We start from the raw sequence: 20352 nt of genomic DNA, 5'->3' as shown, positions 1-20352 counted from the left end.
CGGATTAACAGGTCGTTCATCTCATTTGGTGTTTGTGGGATATTTCTGTACACATTGGCTACCATGTTTAATTGCTTAACAGGAATTAACTATTTGCTTGTGAAGTGCTTTGGAGCATCCTGAGGATGTGATTAATACAATTACAAGTTTCCTCATTATGTGCCACAATCCAAAGGAATGTGTAAACTTTGCTGAACTCGGTTTAAAAAGCGCCCACTTAGTTTAAACAGAATCATGTAAATATACGTCTAAAGAAAGAGCAGTATATTGGTCATGCTCTCAAATGTGCTATTGTTCAAATAATCAGATTATAATACATAAGCAAAATACTGTGGATGCTGGAAATCTGAAATAAGATCAGAACATGCTGGAAATACTCAGCAGGTCAGGCAGCATCTGTGGAGAGAGAGAGAGAGAGAGACAAGAGTTAAACATTTCAGGTCGTTGACAGAATTAGAAAAAGTTAGAGAAATCTCTAACTTCATCCAGTTCTGACGAAAGGTCATCGACCTGAAACGTTAACTCTGTTTCTTTCTCCACAGATGCTGCCTGACCTGCTGAGTATTTCCAGCATTTTAGGATTATAATACATACTGAGTTCTCTGGTTTTTAAAAAAAATGGGTCACCATTTAGCAGAGCTGAATGTTCACTTCCCAATTAGTTAATCCTTCAGTGAGGATATCACAGAGTATCATGGTGATTGATGTTTGCCATAACAACCAAGCCTAGAAAAGAAAATGGAACAAAAGTGCATCCCTCCCCTGGGTTCCTGGGATTATAATGTATCTTTTGGGCTGGATGTAGTTGGTGGGTTGAATGATTTCCCACATCATCCTTGTGGTTGAAAAGATAAAAAGAACAATAGAAAATACAAGGCAGTAAAATCAGTTTCAGATAAGGGATAAGAGAATCTAATCACCTCCCCTTGATAGTCAACGGCATTACCATCACCAAATCCCCCACCATCAACATCCTGGGGGTCACCATTGACCAGAAACTTAACTGGACCAGCCATATAAATACTGTGGCTACAAGAGCAGGTCAGAGGCTGGGTATTCTGCGGTGAGTGACTCACCTCCTGACTCCCCAAAGCCTTTCCACCATCTACAAGGCACAAGTCAGGAGTGTGATGGAATACTCTCCACTTGCCTGGATGAGTGCAGCTCCAACAACACTCAAGCAGCTCGACACCATCCAGGACAAAGCAGCCCACTTGATTGGCACCTCATCCACCACCCTAAACATTCACTCCCTTCACCACCGACGCACCGTGGCTGCAGTGTGTACCATCCGCAGGATGCACTGCAGCAACTCGCCAAGGCTTCTTCGGCAGCACCTCCCAAACCCACCACCTCTACCACCTAGAAGGACAAGGGCAGCAGGTACATGGGAACAACACCATCTGTACATTCCCTTCCAAGTCACACACCATCCCGACTTGGAAACATATCGCCGTTCCTTCATCATCGCTGGGTCAAAATCCTGGAGCTCCCTTCCTAACAGCACTGTGGGAGAACCTTCACCACACGGACTGCAGCGGTTCAAGAAGGCAGCTCACCACCACCTTCTCAAGGGCAATGAGGGATGGGCAATAAATGCTGGCCTTGCCAGCGACGCCCACATCCCGTGAACGAATAAAAAAAATAAAGCGCTTGAGGTTCACACGTTATGATTCAATCTTAATCTCTCATTAAAATTGCTGTCTTACGTGTATTAAGTGATTGAACTGAAATGAATCTTATCTAGGATCACGCACCAATTCATGTAATGCTGACTTGAGCACTGTTGACAAAGTGAATCATGCAATACGATATGGGCCAAGAAAATGGAATGCACATGTACAGTAATTCCATGAGAAAAGTAAATGGTAGCTGGTGTTTGTCCAAATGCGCTAATAGTTAATACTCTCTTCTCAGTTGCAAACCTTTTTAAGTTTGTTGTTTAGCTTGTATTATTGCTGTCCTGGTAATCTGATGTAAAGTCTCTGGTTAGTACATACCACATGCGACATTCATGACAATCAACTGCAAAATTTTTGGTCCAACTTGCCACAGTTTTATTGTCACATTTGTGAATCTTGCTACCTCGATGGCTCAACTGGTTAAGCTGATGAGCAACTGAGCTGTAAATTCTAGGAATGTCCTAGATTTAATCCCTGGTCTATGCTGAGTTAGCTGATCTCAGCTCGGGCAATGGTATTATAATTAATCTGAGTTGAGAAAATTAACCAGGTTTGCAACGCCTGATGGTTATACAATGAGACCTGCTTGAGGAGCACATGAGTGGATTTTGGGAAAGGACAGGATCATGCATGAACTGAAGTCCCTCATCCCTGGTACCATTCCAGTAAATCTCACCCTCTCTAAGACCTTGACATCCTTCCAGAATTGAACACAATACTCCAGCTGAGGCCTGACCAGTATTTTATAAAGGTTTAGCAAAGGTTTCAGTGTTGGGGTTGTGGCCTGAAAGCTAGCAGAATATCTAGTGAAAGAAAGAAAGACTTGCATTTATGTAGCGCCTATCAAGCTGTCCCAAAGCGTTTTACAGCCAATGAAATGTAGTCACTGTTGTAGTGCACAAATGCACAAAGTTTGCTAAGTGTTTTGCTGAGATCACCCAGATAACAAATTCTTGTAGCAAAAAGTAATCCTTTTATGGAAAATACAACACTAATAACATTGGGCCATAATTTGCCGGGGCAGGGCATCTAATGGTGTCTGCCGTCAGTTAGACTTGCCCTTGCATGTTTAGGTTTTTAATTTTTTGTGTGGCAAGTTGCTGAAAGTGCGAACTGATAACAGGGCATCTGGGACCTGAGTGAACAGGGCAAGCAACAGGGTATCTCCTTAACCCATGAGATTGAAGGATTGGGAAATAAACAGTGCAAGGACTGAGAAGGAGGGTGTAAATTAGAGTGGGTGAATTCAATGTCAAATCAGGTACAGAAAGTGAAATAGAGAGAGAAAGAAAGATAGGATTAAGAGAGAGAAAAAAGACAAAGGAAAACATTTTTAAAAATTCAAAATTTAAATTTTGACAATTAAAACCTGAAGGAATGAGACTCTACACTTGTAATAGTTAATTTTTGGTGCCAGAGAGTTTGATTGGCAGTAATTAACACATCACGTCTTTAAAAGGGTACTTAGTCTTGAAATGACAAGTTAACTTTCTGTGGTGAGTTTAGTTCTTATCTACCGCGCAAATACAGCAACTTCACGCCATTCAGTGCATTTCAAAGGTGAGCCAGGCAGCGCGATGCTGTTTTCCCAAAGGTAACAGCAGAGCAGTGCAACTCGGACAGCAACTTCTGGATATTTGAGTTCAACCACGCATCTGCCCCTCGCCTGACGTTACTGTACCGTTTACGCATAAATAATGACGAGCGCCATTAGCCTCACCGTTATCTTGACAGCAAAATATGGCTCATTGTCTACTTTCCACAAGAAAATGACCATTAGCAGGCAGCCCCAAACCTACCAGCTTAGAAGTGACAGCAGTGGGATGGGCCGTAAAGTATATGTGGATGCCCTGGAATGCTGTCCTGGGTTTCTAGATTCCAATCTCCCAAATTTTAATAGAGTGAAGGAACGGACTGTTCTGAAACCTGCTGACCTGGCATCTGGCGTCAGTCATCGCTGGGTATGACTGACAGATGTTTATACGCGTGGCTCATAAATTTATTTTACATTTTCCAAATATTTATGCTTTGTGCATTTGGCAGTTACTGACATATAAGCTACAGGTGAAATGTGCCTAAGACGGTAAAACTGTATTCATCCCCAGTTGTCCTACATTGTAAGAATGGATTGGCAATTGAAGGTAAGTTTGACATCAAGTACTTTCACATACCTTTGGGAAGAAATACCTCTTCAGTATTTTGGCTATACCTTGTCATCCACCTCCTGGCAATGCTTCCAATGTTGTCTAATTCCATTGAGAAATTTCAATCACTCACACCTACACCCACCATTTCTCTGACTGCAAGTTTCAATTATCGCCATGAGGATTGATAGGGAAGCAAAGTCATACAGAACCGCCAAGGCCTTAATGAGTTTTCCTTCATAGTCGCTAATAGCCTCACACAGCTAGATCGACAAGACATAATGTCGACTTGTATGGTGCTCTTCCAATGTGGCTTGTGCTCCTCTTAGCTCTCCTCGTTCTGTCGAGAGAGCCAATGGGAAGTTATGAGTAGAAAAACACACTAATCTGTTACATGCACTATTATACACCACACAATCAATGCATATGATGTAATAAATCTTGCAAACTATAGTATATGGTGCAAATATTAATATGGTACTTGTTCCCAGAAAAACCCTTACTCTCTCCCACCCTGGTCAATCCCCTTGGTACAACCTCCATCTTCCCTCCCTTAAGTTCAAGGAACGTAGATTTGAACGTTTATGGCACAACTGGTTTAACCATTCATCGCCAGATCTGGCCAAGCACTATCGGGCCCTGCTCTTCTCCGCTAAAACTGCTCACTATTCCAGGGTCATCCTGGAATGCAAAGATAACCCCCGGCTTCTTTTCTCCACTACAAACCATCTTCTTCTTAAACTCTCCCCTGCCCCTTGCACCCTCCCCTACAAAAACAAGTGCGAGGAGCTCGTGAACATCTTTGTCAATAAGATTGAGACCAGCTGTCTCTGCCGCATCTCTCCCTTCCCCTAGCCCATCTAGCCCTGAGCACGCATCTATCTCTACTTTCTCTCCTATCTCCCCTCATGCTCTCTCCAAGCTTATCTTGTCCAAGAGAACCAGCTCCTGCTCCCTCGACCCTATTCCCACTAAACTGCTGACCACCGAACTTCCCTTCCTGGCCCCCATTCTAGCTGATATTGTAAACAGTTCCCTCTCCTCAGGTACTGTCCCCCTCCCTTTTAAATCTGTCCTAATCATCCCCCTCCTCAAAAAACTCACCCTTGACCTCTCTGTCCTTGCAAATTACCACCTCATCTCCAACACCACTTTTCATTGATATATATTGTAAATAGTCTAAAGAATGGGTAGGTTTTAAGGAGCGTCTTAAAGGAGGAGAGAGAGGTAGAAAGGCGGAGAGGCTTAGGGCCTAGGCAGCTGAAGGCACGGCCGCCAATGGTGGAGCGATGAAAATCGGGGCTGCGCAGGAGGCCGGAATTGGAGGAACGCAGAGATCTCGGAGGGTTGTAGGGCTGGAGGAGGTCACAGAGACAAGGAGGGGTGAGGCCATGGAGGGATTTGAAAACAAGGATGAGAATTTTAATACAGAGATATACAGTGCAGTATTCTGAGCTGTGTTGGTGATTGTGGGCCACTCATCATTTGTTCTGCCTGGCCTGTGCTGTCATCAGAATCACTCGATTCAATTCCTGCCTTGCACCTCACTACTAGGAATTGGTCGTTCCATCCTGACAGAGATTTATTTGAGGAACAAAGTGAGGCGCTAGGCAGTGTTCTCTAATCTAAAAAAAAATCAAACAAGGCTTGTAGCTCTTTCTCAGACACCTTTGCAGAAAGCAGGAGCCACCTGTTCTCCTAAATTTATTAGAAGAAAATGGAGCTCCCTGACGAACTTTGAATTTTAGGGGGAATTATTGACTGTTGCAAATGTGTAATTCCAATTTGGTTTTGGACATTTCTATAACCCTTTTCAGGTCAAGTCATTTATTTTGTAACCACTTTCTTTCAGATAGTTGGAGAGGAACTGCAGTGAATACAGCATATAAAGTTACAAACTCCGTACAGAGATAAAGAAACAGCACAGGAGCTTGCATTTAGCATCTTATCATATCTCTCGGAAATGTCTCATATCGCGATGAACTACTTTGAAGTGCAAAGACTTCAGGATTCTTGGTTCTTCTGTCTGACCTCCCTCCCTAAGCTCCTACATTGTGCCAGTCCCCATTTTTCAGAGCTCCTTTTAAAAGTCAGCTTTGTTTTGACTGCATTACTTGTCATCTCTCCTACTTGGCGTCTGTGCAGTCCCACATGAAGTGCCCTGGGATGTTTATCATGTTAAATAAATGCAAGTTGCGTGTACACAAGATCCTGCAAACAGCAGTGAGGTGAATGGCCAGTTGTGGTTTTGATTGTGTTGGTCCAAGAAGCAGTTTCCCATCTTAGAGTTGAACTGACAGGTCAATTCAATTCACCTAAGCTTAGGTTCGCAGAGTCTTGAAATTATTTTTTTTTAAACGCCAATGCAATCAAAACAGGTAGTAGAATTGGCAGGTCAAACATCTTACATTAAATATAACAAATACGTCACAAGTGTTTGATATTTGTCAAGCTCAAAATGTTTGCTACTTCAATGAATAGCAGGCAACCAAAGCCACTCAGCAACATTAATCAAACAGCTGGACCTCACCCTTGGTTTAACATGGCATTGAAAAGACAATGAGCTCCTCCAGTACTCGACTGAAATGTTAGCCTAGATTGAGTGCTCCAGTCCTGTGTGGGGTTTGAAACCACAGCCATATGACTCAGAATTGCACAGAAATTACAACAAAGAAACAGGCCATTCAGCCCATTCAGCCCATTCAGCCCATCCAGCGTTTATCCTCCACACGAGCAGTAGTTCTAATCCCGTGTGCTCACTCAGTTCTCGTATCCCTTTATTCCCCTTTCCTTTAACCACCTATCTCACCTAGTCTTAAATGTTGGTGTGGTTTAATCTATAGCCTCATAACCCTCTATATTTAAACAGTCTCTCTTGCTCCTTGTCCTAAATCTCTTGCATTTAATCTTATATCTTTGTCGCCTTGTCATAGAAATGACCTTGATGGTAACCCCGCCCCCCCCCCCCACCCCCACCATGACGGGCGGGAGGAGGTCAGGGGAAGGGGGTTTAAACCCTAAAAAAAAAACAGGGCATATGCCCCAACACACTGCTGCTGTTTTTACGACGGCGGGTTTCGAAGAGTGTGTGTGTCCCGTCTTCCAGAGGCGGGAGATCTCGTTATGTTTAAATCAGGCTCTCGGCATGCAATTGGGGGCCTGATTTAAATTTACCTGCTGCCGGCCGAGTTTCTGTCCTTGCAAATTAATGCCCCATCTCCAACCTCCCTTTCCTCTCCAAAATCCTAGAACGTGTTGTCACCTCCCAAATCCGTGCCCATCTTTCCCACAACTCCATGGTTGAACCCCTCCAGTCAGGTTTCTGCCCCGCCACAGTACTGAAACGGCCAAAATCAAAGCCACAAATGACATCCTATGTGACTGTGACCATGGTAAACTATCCCTCCTCATCCTTCTCAACCTGTCTGCAGCCTTTGACACGGTTGACCACACCGTCCTCCTCCAGTGCCTCTCCTCTGTCGTCCAGCTGAGTGAGCCTGACCCCTCATAGCCAGAGAACCACCTACAATGGCTTCTCTTCCTACTCCTGCACCGTTACCTCTGGAATCCCTCAAGGATCTATCCTTGGCCCCCTCCTATTTCTCATGCACATGCTGCCCCTCGGTGGCATCTCTGAAAATCCGTCAGGTTCCACATGTATGCCAACAACACCCAGCTCGACCTCACCACCATCTCTCTTGACCCCTCCACTGCCGCTGTGTTATCACACTGCTTGTCCGACATCCAGTCCTAGTTGAGCTGAAATTTCCTCCAATTAAATATTGGGAAGACTGAAGCCACCATCTTTGGACCCCGCCACAAACTCCGTTCCCTCGACACCGACTCCATCCCTCTCCCTGACCACTGTCTGAGGCTGAATCACACCGTTCGCAACCTTGGCATCCTATTTGACCCTGAGCTGAGCTTCCGACCCCATATCCTCTCCATCACCAAGACCGCCTACTTCCACTTCTGTAATATCGTCCATCTCTGCCTCTGCCTTAGCTCATCTGCTGCTGAAACCTTCATCCATGCTTTTCTTATCTCCAGACTCAACTATTCCAATGCTCTACTGGCTGGCCTCCAGCTTTCCACCCTCCATAAACTTAAGTTCATCCAAAACTCTGCCTATATCCTACCTTAAGTCCTGTTCACCTATCGCCCCTGTGCTTGCTGACCTACATTGGCTCCTGGCCCATCAACGCCTCGATTTTAAAATTCTCATCCTCATGCACAAATCCCTCCATGGCCTCGTCCCGCCCTATCTCTCTCACTTCATCCAGTACAACCCTCCGACAACTCTGTGTTCCTCTAATTCTGGCCTCTTGTCCATCCCCCACTTCCTTCACCCAACCATTGGAGGCTGTGCCTTCAGCCACCTAGGCTTTAAGCTCTGGAATTCTCTCCTAAACCCCTCTCTCCTCCTTTACAACACTCCTTAAAACCTACCTCTTTGGCCAAGCTTTTGTTCACCTGTCATAATGTGCTTTGGCTCGGTGTCAATTTTTGTCTGATTACGCTCCTGTGAAGCATCTTGTTGTGAGTTAGTACACAGGCAGCAGAGTTTTGGTCAGTTCAAGGTTTTAAATTGAATACAATTGACATTGTAAAGTGGTAATTGGAGCGATAAGCAAGGTGCCTTGATGTTGGGGGAGGGCCACAGCGCACCCAAAATGACTGAGGATGTCAATGTCCACAAGAAAACCCCGTTTATAAAGGCTTAATACCCAACTCTCTCAGGGCAGGTCCTGACCCCTTTTTGGTATCAAGTTCAGAAGAACTGTTGGATCACAATTTACCAATTTGTACAGCCATCATGGTGAAGTAATTTTCAGCAACTAAGACAATTAAGCCCATTCACTTTATATACAGTTAATCAAAGCACCGTCAATCAAAAATACTATGGATTATGTACGGTGTTCCTTAAATTACTGGATGGCATGATACTTTGTGCAGAAGCTATTGAGATTGATATAAGTAAACATCCCCTGGCCTGAAACTACATGTCATGCTTATGGCCTCCTCCTATACTCCATACTATGATACTACTATGATAAACAGAACTCATGACCGAAACTGCAGCAACATCTCCCGATAAAAGCAGGATTATTCCTCCACCAAGATGCAGTGAGTGGAGGATAGTTAAATAATAAAAATTCTGTGCGTAAAATCAATCCCAGTCACTTACAGCAGTGTGGACTCCAGGCGTGATTGACGGGGGAATTACCCAATCATCTCCATTCTGACCTGGATTAGTGGTGTCCCTATATGCAGCCCCCTGAACATTCTCATCCCCAGGGAACAAAAACCCTATTTATTTGGTGTCTCATTGTAATTGACTCAGCAAGATCTCCAATGGTTCCATTTAAAGGTTACCCTCTAGACTCTTAGCTCTTACACTGTCAGTCCCAACGAGATCACATGCAGTTTGAGCCAGAATGATCCAAACCCAATGCAGTTTGCTTTATACTGCACGCTATCACAAGTCAGGTTGTGTACCAGGACCATTAAGTAATCTTCCTGAAATAAGCACTGACTTAGGAATTTCCTGTTGATTGTAACTGGTAATCTTATCAGATGCTTACACCAGACAGATGGGGATCTTCATTGAAAGTGGTGGGAACTGTAAACTCTGAATTGCAATCATAGTAAATGATCAATCCAAATGTTTATACTAAACAATTTGTTATAAGTTCATCACAAATGCAGGTTCTGGGCATGGACAAGAGTTTAGATGAGGAGACGTGCAAGTGGCTATTATAGAACAAAGGATCAAAGTCTTTCAGAATATGAAATAATGACCGGAATCAAAGAGAGGGACCAGAAAGCAAACATACATTAATGCCCTTTTTAATATATTTTTCTCTCCTCTCCTGGTGATGACGATTAAGGCGGTGACTCATTTCTGAGATGAGATTCAGTGGGTACCTCATCCAAATGCCCATAATTCCTGTATGATTCTAATTTTTGTTCAGGGAGTAAATAATTTCCTCCCGAATTTGAAGCACAAAAATACAATGAATATTTCCATCCTCCTGTGGACAATAATTGGGGCTGTAGGTGAACAGCCATCGCATCCAATGATGTCCGCAAAAACACTGCATGCTGTATGTCCCATGTTGACCTCAATAGGCTTTAAAAGTGAACCATCTAGTTTTTCTTTTAATCGTTCATGGGATGTGGGCATCGCTGGCGAGGCCGGCATTTATTGCCCATCCCTAATTGCCCTTGAAAAGGTGGTGGTGAGCCGCTTTCTTGAACCGCTGCTGTGTCCTCCTGGTAGGTAGAAATTGTTTCCCCTGGCAGAAGGGTCAGTAACCAGAGGACAGAGATTTAAGGTAATTGGCAAAAGAACCAATGTGGAGATGAGGAGAATTTATTTTTAGGCAGCGAGTTGTGATGATCTGGAATACACTGCCTGAAAGGGCGGTGGAAGCAGATTCAGTAGTAACTTTCAAAAGGGAATTGGATAAATACTTGAAAAGGAAAATTTTGCAGGGCTATGGGGAAAGGGACAAATAGGATAGCTCTTTCAAACAGCCGGCACAGGCATGATGGGCCGAATGGCCGCCTTCTGCATTGTAAGATTCTATGAAAAGTTGTCTTTGACTGGCAGTTCACTCTGCGACTAGCCTCTCTATATATTGCTTCCTCATCTATTGTCTCTGCAAATTTTTCTCTCCCCCGCCCTCCCCACACTCATGAAAGCATTGATTCCTTTCAGTGGGTTCTAGTCCCCCACCCTCTGGAACCTCATCCTAGTGACCACTATTCTTGTGTAAACCTTGACCCTTGGCCAGCTGGTTTTTTTTATTCGTTCATGGGATGTGGGCGTCGCTGGCGAGGCCGGCATTTATTGCCCATCCCGAATTGCCCTTGAGAAGGTGGTGGTGAGCCGCCTTCTTGAACCGCTGCAGTCCGTGTGGTGAAGGTTCTCCCACAGTGCTGTCAGGAAGGGAGTTCCAAGATTTTGACACAGCGATGATGAAGGAACGGCGATATATTTCCAAGTCGGGATGGTGTGTGACTTGGAGGGGAACGTGCAGGTGGTGTTGTTCCCATGTACCTGCTGCTCTTGTCCTTCTAGGTGGTAGAGGTCGCGGGTTTGGGAGGTGCTGTCGAAGAAGCCTTGGCGAGTTGCTGCAGTGCATCCTGTGGATGGTACACACTGCAGCCACAGTGCGCCGGTGGTGAAGGGAGTGAATGTTTAGGGTGGTGGATGGGGTGCCAATCAAGCGGGCTGCTTTGTCCTGGACGCTGTCGAGCTTCTTGAGTGTTGTTGGAGCTGCACTCATCAGGGTGACCATAGGGACTGCTTCGTTTCTGATGCACAAATTCAGTAAAAGTTAGTGGGGGGGAGCCACTGAATAGTATTTAGGAGTGGGGAATGCTGGCCGATAACCCAGCCCAATAGAGTGAGCCCGACCCCTGTTACCCCAGTCTAGCTGTGATCAAATAAACTGAGCAGAGCCAAAGGACTAAACCTGGGACTTTCCTGGTCTGCATGGCTCAGTTGCTGATTGGCTCATGGGGGGGAGGGGGAGGGGGGAGGGGGAGGGGGGGGCGAGGGCGAGAGAGAGGGAAGGTTCTTTGCTGCTTTTAGTGACTCTATCAGGAAATAGATTACTGGATTAAATTTAAATACTTTTTCAATGCACGGTTAAGTGTTAAGGCCTTCCTAGATGGGAGCTAATGACAGGTAATTTTCTAGTGAATTTTAATGAAGAAGTTTACAGGTTGCTTGTTGTTACAGTTTATGATGAATGCTTTCACGATCAAAGACCCAGTGATTAGATATTTTTGCATCGCATTGAATTTGTGTGTTTGTTCCTCCAGGTGAGGAGATCACAGACTCAGAATTTTTAACATTCTTTTTTCCCCAATTTGCCCACATAAAAACATAAGAAATAGGAGCAGGAGTAGGCCATACGCCCCCTCGAGCCTGCTCCGTCATTCAATCAGATCATGGCTGATCTACGCCCTCAACTCCACTTTCCCGCCTGATCCCCATATCCCTTTATTCCCCTAGAGTCCAAAAATCTATCGATCTCAGCCTTGAATATGCTCAACAATTCAGCATCCACAGCCCTCTGGGATAGAGAATTCCAAATAATTCATCAAATCCACCCGGGACAGATACCGTGCATTGCTCCCCCACTTTGCATGGTTTGGTACTGTACCTCACCCAAATTTACCAGGAGTGCTGACGCCCTGTGCCAGTTTGACTTCTGCTACCTGTTCTGCCATTGTGGGACTTAATGAGGTTGATGCCAACGTTTTATGGGAAGTTATTAAATTGTAGGTTATGGTTTATCGTGGACTGGACTGGACTGGACGCTACCCAAACTTTAGAACTTGCTGATCAACATCCACCCGGACAGGATTTTGACCAAAGTCACAGCAGTGAAAGTTTTATAAGAACATAAGAATTAGGAGCAGGAGTAGGCCTTATGGCCCCTCGATCCTGCTCCGCCATTCAATCAGATTATGACTGATCTTCCACCTCAACTCCACTTTCCCGCCCGATCCCCATATCCCTTGATTCCCCTACAGTCCAAAAATCGATCGATCTCAGCCTTGAACATACTCAACGACTGAGCATCCACAGCCCTCTGGGGTAGAGAATTCCAAATATTCACAAACCCCTTTCTTAAATCCCATTCTATCCCCCAATGCCTGCAATTTATGCCCCTTGTTGTTAATAGGCCATGGTCACATTGGTAGCTGGCTTTAGTATAGCAGCTGGGGCCAGAGGATTGGACCTGGTGAGCGGAATGCTGCACAGCCTAAAGGCAGGCTCCCAGTTTCTTCCAAAACTCAACAAAACGCCACATCACGTGAGCCGTGGGCAGTGACGTCTCGACTTTTGAAGAAACCCAAAACACGGCTGTTGCTGGTAGTTCTGGGTAAGGCGGTATCGTTTCAGATACCTCTAGGGTTGCCAACTCTGGACATATTCCTGGAGGTTTCATCACATGACCTCCTGCCTCCAACAGCCCCGCCCCCCCCCCCAACACCCACCATTGGTCACCCGACACGTCCATCCTCGCGACGGCTCACCTTCCCACAGCCAATGGGAAAGCAAACAGGCTCTTAATTACCCGATTGGATGATTCTTGACTGTCAGTCACAATCTTTTTATCCCGTCTCCAATATTTTTAGTAGTAATAAATGTTCAAAAGAAAATGAAAAATTCACTCTTTTTAATGCCCCTACGATTTTTCTCCTGCATTGTCCCGGGAGATTAGTCTTTAATTCCTGGAGATTCCAGAACAATCCTGGAGGGCTGGCAACTCCTAGATCCCTCACTTGCCCTGATTGCAGCAAGGGCAATGCAAAAAAAAAAAACCCAATTGATTGATGCTGATAAACATTTAGTAAATGGTCTTCACGTTTTAAGTTTTTTTCAGTTGGTGTGAGACTGAAGTTTACTGAAGGGACTTTTCCCAATTGGGAAGAATCCTCAAAAAAAAAATTCTAAAAGACGCTTTGCCAACACGACGTTTAATTTGTTTGCGACTTCTTCTTTTGCAGACGCAAGAAGAAAAATGTTCTGTTACTATAACAAGTCGATGGATTTTTTCTACAACCTCCATAGCAATGACTCTGATGACAGTATCAAGAAGAGCAACCTTTATATTGCTTTTGTGTTCGGCTCGCTCTGCTGCCTGTTCATCTTTCTGTCCAATGCCTTGGTCATAATTGCAGTGGTCAGAAACCGACGTTTCCATTTCCCTTTTTACTACCTGCTTGCGAATCTCGCAGCAGCGGACTTTTTTGCCGGCATAGCCTACGTGTTCCTGATGTTCCACACCGGCCAGACGTCGAGGACGTTGACTGTGTACCGCTATTTTCTACGCCAGGGGTTGTTGGACACTAGTTTCAGTGCATCAGTGGACAGCTTACTGGTGATAGCGGTTGAGCGTTACTGCTCCGTGATGAAGATGCAGTTGCACAGCAACCTGTCGAAGCGGCGAGTGTCTTGTCTCATTTTGGGTATCTGGGTCGCGGCCATTGTCATGGGCGCCCTGCCCAATATGGGCTGGAACTGCATCTGCAACATCAGCACCTGCTCTGTCCTGGCCCCGACCTACAGCAGGAGTTTCTTGGTATTCTGGGCTTTATTCTACCTCTTCGCATTTTTCATCATAATAGCGATATATTTGCGGATCTATATCTACGTGAAGAAGAAAACCCGCAACTTGTCCGCGCACACCACTGGTTCCATCAAACGCAACAAAATGCCGATGAAGCTAGTGAAGACCATCATGACTGTCCTGGGTAGGTGATTCATGTATTCAGTTATTGACATGGTATGGTAGCATCATAGAATCATCTTACAGCACAGAAGGAGGCCATTCGGCCCCTCGTGCCTGTGCTGGCTCTTTGAAAGAGCTGTCCAATGTAGTCCCACACCCTGGCTTTTTCCCCGCATAACCCTGCAAATTAATCCTCTTCAAGTACATGTCCAATTGCCTCTTGAAAGTTCCTATGGAATCTGCTTCCCCCACCGTTTCAGGTAGTGCGTTCCAGATCTTAACAACCCTCTGTGTGAAAAAATTTCTCCTCATTTCCCCTCTAGTTCTTTTGCCAATTATTTTAAATCTATGACCTCTGGTTACTGACCCACTTGCCAGAGGTATCGTAGGAATAGGAGTAGGCCATTTAGCCCCTCGAGCCTGTTCCGCCATTCAATGAGATCATGGCTGATCTGTGACCTAACTCCATGTACCCGCCTTAGCCCCGTAAGCCTTAATACCTTTGGTTAACGAAAATCTATCAATCTCGGATTTAAAATTAACAATTGAGCTCGCATCAGTTTCTCCCTACTTGCCGTATCAAAACTGGTAATGGTTATAACACTGGAGTAATAATCCAGAGGACACGAGTTCAAATCCCATCATAGCAGCTTGAGAATTTGAATTCAGTTCATTTAAAAAAAAAATCTGGAAATAAAAAGCTGTCAAAATGCTGTAAAAACCCCAACTGGTTCATTAATGTCCTTTTTAGGGAAGGAAACCCGCCATCCTTACCCGGTCTGGGCCTATAGGTGACTCCAGTCCCACAACATCGTGGTTGACTCACAGTCGCCCTCTGAAGTGTCCTAGCAGGCTACTCAGTCGTATCAAACTTGGGGCAACGAGGGGATGTGCAATAAATGCCGGCCTTGTCAGCCCATATCCTGAGAATGAATAGTTTTTAAGAAAAAAAGAAGCAATGTCTGTTGTGCAGCCCTTCCCCTTTTATAGACACTTTGTGAAGACACAAAAAGGATTAACAGTGTGTTTCTCAAGTAAAGGCAGTTAGGAGACCTATTGTGTTTAACAAGCTAACCTTGTAAACTTGCTGGAACAGGCATCTGTTCTGGGTGTGCCTGTGAGGAGCACAGTCACATCGTATCTGATTGGTGGGTGGGTGGTTGGCTGATGGGGAGAGGTTGAAAGAGAGTCGAGACTACCTTGATGTTGTAACAGTGGGTTGATGTACTGAAGTTCGCCACGGTCGGGGTAGAGTTGTAGAGAGAGAGAGAGCAGTGTTTTAAAAAGGAAAAAAGGCGGGGGGGGGCGGGCGGGGGGGGGGGGAAAAACCGTCAACCGAAGTATCCAAACATTGCTGAAAAGTAAAAGACCCTTCTGGTCGGATTGAATAACTGTGATGGACAGTGTGAGAACCAGATGGAGAAATCAACAGACTTTAGCCTTTAGGCGTTTAATCCAGCCTATCCTAACTTGTCAGCACATGCACCCATCTGTAACTCCTCAAACCACCCCTTTGCAGTCTTAAAATAGGAAGCGACATATAACCTGCCTCTCTTCTGCGGTCTTGTCCCCGCTCGGGTGTCCCTGGGGAAGGAGCACGCGGTGTCCGCTGGTACACTCGAGGCCTTCCTCGACCGGTGGGCACCACGGGGACTGGAGGGCGTGGTGGATAATGGGAATAATATTATTTTAAGTTCGTAAGCAAAAACAAAACAAAGGAAACTTAACTTCTTGCACAGAAGCAGACCATTCTATGTAATTCTGTGCTGTACATTCGGCCCAAAAGGTTTATGCTCTACACGAGCCTCCTCCCATCCTCCTTCTAACCCCATCAGCATCCCCTTCTATTCCTGTCTCTCTCTCTCTCTCTCTCGAGTGTTTATCCAGCTTCTCCTTAAATGCATCTATGCTAATCGCCTCAACTCCTCCTTGTGGTAGTGAGTTCCACATTCTGACCACTCTCCAAGTAAAGACATGTCTCCTGAATCCCCTATAGGATTTATTAGTGACAATCTTTATATTTATGGCCCCTGGTTGTACTCCCTTAAAAAGATTTTTGTTTTTTTTGTTCATTGAGACTGGGATAACCCAGTGTCTCCTTATGGATTCATTAGAAAAGGCATCACAACCTGACATCTTGTTAGCCCGAGGCCTGGAGGAGTTCCAGTAATGACACATGCTCCAAGCAGCGGGCAGGTCAACAGAAGGCCTTATATTTCAATTTTATGTGTTTTTAAAATTATATTGTAAGGAACCACTGATCAGTTACACACAGCCTGCCCCACCCCCCCCCCCAAAAAAAATATCATGTGGTGGCGGCTTATGTTTAAAAAGATTTAGAAAAAAAAAACACTGGAATATCCGAACCTGGCTGGTTCAGTTGGTTTAAAAGTGATCATTTATTCGAAAAGTTCCGTCTCACTAATGTTTCATTTTGGAATCTACTTGGTGGGATCTCTGCTGTTTGGCATTTTAAAATCTGCCGTATTTTAGAGATCTGTTGAATTCCCGCTACCGTCACTGAGAGATTGCGAGCCCAAAGGTAGGACCATAAGCGTGAAGTGTAAATAACATGGCTGTGTGCCTCACTGATTGTACTCCTCCTCAGAGAGACATTGAGAGAAATAACTTTGCAGCAAAAAAAAATAAACCCCCCACCCCCGCCGGTGTCTAGAAAGTCGGTCTGACGTTTGCAGGGATGAGCAGTTCAGTTTTGTACAATTTTGATGAAGTACTCATTAAGGGAGAGTTGGAGATATTTTGCTTTTGAGTGTTGTGAGGAAAATGCTGATGACTGGGAGGGGGGAGGGAAATCAACAAGAAGAAAATATAAACCTAACCTCAAAATCTTACACCACCCAAACCTGACTGGTTGCCATTTCACAAGACGTCATTCCGATGGCCCCAGCAGAACGGCCGGCAGAATATTCCGTGGAGTAATAGTCCTTAATCTGTCACACCTACTTGTATCGTCAAAACCTTCCATCCCATCCATGATCTAATAAAGTGGTCAATCGACAGGGTCCAAGGACACTCTTGCATATTTCCCGCTCAATGACGGGGATGGGGGAGGAATACTCTGGTCCCTCGTCTTACCTCAGTGCAGCAATAGTGTATTTATGTCCCTTGGTCCTGTGATCGCAGGATTCAATTTGCCCGAATCAGGCCCCGCCCACAAAACTGGCGGCGCCCTCCCCAGTTGGCAATTGCGAGATTCTACTGATTCCGCTGGTGCGGGAAGGGTCTTCAAATCGGGCTTGATTTTTTTGGGCGCACGGGCACCAGTCGGCAGGTTTTTTTTTAATTCTTATCAAAAAATATTTAATTTACTAAGACTCTGACTGGTGCACACCAATGAAACTATTAAATGGGAGGTCCTGAGGTCGTGAAAGGCACTATATAAATGCAAGTCTTTTTTTACCTCGGTTTAACTTCTCATCTGAAAGACGGCACCTCCGACAGTGCAGCACTCCCTCGGTTTTGCACCGGGAATGTCAGCCTGGATTATGTGCTCAAGTGTCTGGAATGGGACTTGAACCCTCAAACCTTCTGACTTGGTGTGAGGAATAGATTGAGCACATCTGCCAGTTCCTGAACTATCATAATATTTCTATTATATTATTTGAATAATCTCATGACGTGTATATTAGAAAGAACGAGCACCATTCACGAGCTCAGGACGTCCCAAAGCGCTTTGCAGCCAATGAAACACTTTTGAAATGCAGTCACTGTTGTAATATAGGAAACGTGGCAGCCAATTTGCACACAGCAAGATCCCACAATAAGGTAATGACCAAATAACCTGTGTTTTTTTTTTGAAAGTGATGTTGGTTGAGGGATAAATATTGGCCAGAACACCAGGGAGAACACCCCTGCTCTTCTTCAAAATGGTGGCCGTGTTATCAGTTACTTCCACCAAAGAGGGCCAACAAGGCCTTGGTTTAACGTCTCGTGCGAAAGACCGCACCTCTGACAGTGCAGTACTCCCTCATTACTGCTTGGGAGTGTCAGCCTAGATTATATATTCAAGTCCTTAGAGTGGGATTTGAACCCACAAACCTTCTGACTCAGAGGCAAGAGTGCTACCCACTGAGCCACAGCTGATACCTATTGTCTTTCAATAGCTATAAGACCTGTACTATGCTTCCCTCTCAATCTTCTTTTCTCCCTGAAACATTGGTGAGCCTTTACTCAGAACCTAAGGTTTTAAAAGCCATGGAATGATGCATGGAATACATTGCTGTCCTATCAAAGGTACAGTGCCCAAATTTACAGAACGTTTTTGAGATGGAGCCTTGCTGATGAGTTGCATGAGTTAAAATAGCTTGTTTTGATGAGGGACATCAAATACTCTCAAGCCGTGTTCCAGTCTTTTGATTAATCTGGTTAACAACTCTCTTCCACTGATTTGCTCATGAATCAAAGTATTCAGCGAATTGCTAATCAGTATTGCTGGCTGCACTATCGTGCATCAACGCACATGTACCCACATTAAATTCTGACCATCAATCCATAGCCCATCCATTTAATTGGTCTAGATCCTTTGAATGCTTTCAATGACCCTTATGTTCATCACCTCATCATTGTTAGCAAATTTCACAATATTACTACAGGTACATTTTACAAATGCTGTAAACAGCAGAGAGCTCACAAGCCCCCTGTGAGACCCCCACCAGTTATTGTCCCCAGCCTTGTCCATTCCTCATCACCAATTGTTTTTAATTGCAAAACCAGTTTTCTGACCAGCTGCTAGTTTTACCATGAATTGCACATATCTTTCTCTCCTTTGAAAACTTCGGACTCAGAACATCATCAAGTGGCCTTCTGGAAAAATCCAAGTCAACTTATGTCCATCTAACTAGTGTTTTATAAAGGTTTGGTATAACTTTCTTGCTTTTGTACTCTACGCCTCTAATGAGGGAATATAAATAGATGGAAGAGTTAACGTATCAGAGGGAGGAACTCCAATGAGCTGAATGGCCAATTCTCATTCCTGACTTTTTGAGAGTTTCCGCTAGTTTTGTGCCCAGATTCCAGTGCATTCGGCTGAACCAACGTAAAAAATTGGGGAACTTAAAAGGTAGGCGAGTTCTGTCCAAATCCCTTTACACTGGTTCAAGATTCAATTTGCCCGAATCAGACCCCGCCCACAAAACTGGCCACACACCCCCCCCCCCCGTTGGCAATTGTGAGATTCCACTTATTCCGCTGGTGCGGGAAGGGTCTTCAAATTGGGCTTGTTTTCTTGGGCGCACAGGCACCAGTAGGCAGGGTTTTTTAAAATTCTTATCAAAAAATATTTAATTTACTAAGACTCTGACTGGTGCACACCAATGAAACGGGAAGTCCTGAGGTCGTGAATGGCAAGTCTTTTCTTCCTCGGTTTAACGTCTCATCTGAAAGACGGCACCTCCAACAGTGCAGCACTCCCTCGGTTTTGCACCGGGAATGTCAGCCTGGATTATGTGCTCAAGTGTCTGGAATAGGACTTGAACCCATGACCTTCTGACTGTAAGTGACTTGGTGTGAGGAATAGATTTAGCACATCCACCAGTTTCTGAACTATCATGATGTTTCTAGTCAGTGTGTCCCTCTAAAGGACCTTTCTAGGCTTTAAGACACTCTACATAACAAAACAAGCCCTTTGGATTTCTTTTGTTGCTATCAACAATCTGATACTTATTTTCGTACTTATTTCCACCTGATTTTTGCATGCCTTTCAATTCTTCATTAATTTTGTGGTTCGATATATATCTTACAAAACATCAAAACACAATGTCAGGAATGAGAATTGGCCATTCAGCCCATTGACGTTCCTCCCTCTGATACGTTAACTCTTCCACCTATTTATATTCCCTCATTAGAGGCATAGAGTACAAAAGCAAGGAAGTTATACTAAACCTTTGTAAAACACTAGTTAGGCCCCAGCTGGAGTATTGTGTCCAATTCTGAGCACCACACTTTAGGAAGGATGTCAAGGCCTTAGAGTGAGTGCAGAGAAGGTTTACTGGAGTGGTACCAGGGATGAGGGACTTCAGTTATGGGAAGAGACTGGAGAAGCTGGGGTTGTTCTCCTTAGAGCAGAGAAGGTTAAGGGGAGATTTGTTAGAGGTGTTCAAAATCATGAAGGGTTTTGATTAAATAAGGAGAAACTGTTTCCAGTGGCTGAGGACACAGACTTAAGGTGATTGGCAAAAGAACCAGAGGGGAGATGAGGAAAAACATTTTTACTCAGCAAGTTGTGATGATCTGGAATACACTGCCTGA

At 44.7% G+C, this 20352-nt stretch overlaps 1 protein-coding gene across 1 annotated transcript in view; it reads left to right on the top strand.

Annotated features, from left to right (window-relative positions):
* Positions 1-20352, top strand: part of lpar3 (lysophosphatidic acid receptor 3) — a 73361-nt gene that overhangs the window by 3864 nt on the left and 49145 nt on the right. The window contains exon 2 of the mRNA XM_067989802.1: positions 13361-14107. Within this exon, the coding sequence (XP_067845903.1) occupies positions 13375-14107 (733 nt within the window). The 5' untranslated portion in view covers positions 13361-13374. The remainder of the gene's footprint in view (positions 1-13360; positions 14108-20352) is intronic.

The sequence above is a fragment of the Heptranchias perlo genome, chromosome 9 (assembly GCF_035084215.1).
Source record: "Heptranchias perlo isolate sHepPer1 chromosome 9, sHepPer1.hap1, whole genome shotgun sequence".
Taxonomy (NCBI): Eukaryota; Metazoa; Chordata; class Chondrichthyes; order Hexanchiformes; family Hexanchidae; genus Heptranchias; species Heptranchias perlo.
This window is presented reverse-complemented; position numbering and strand designations above follow the sequence as displayed.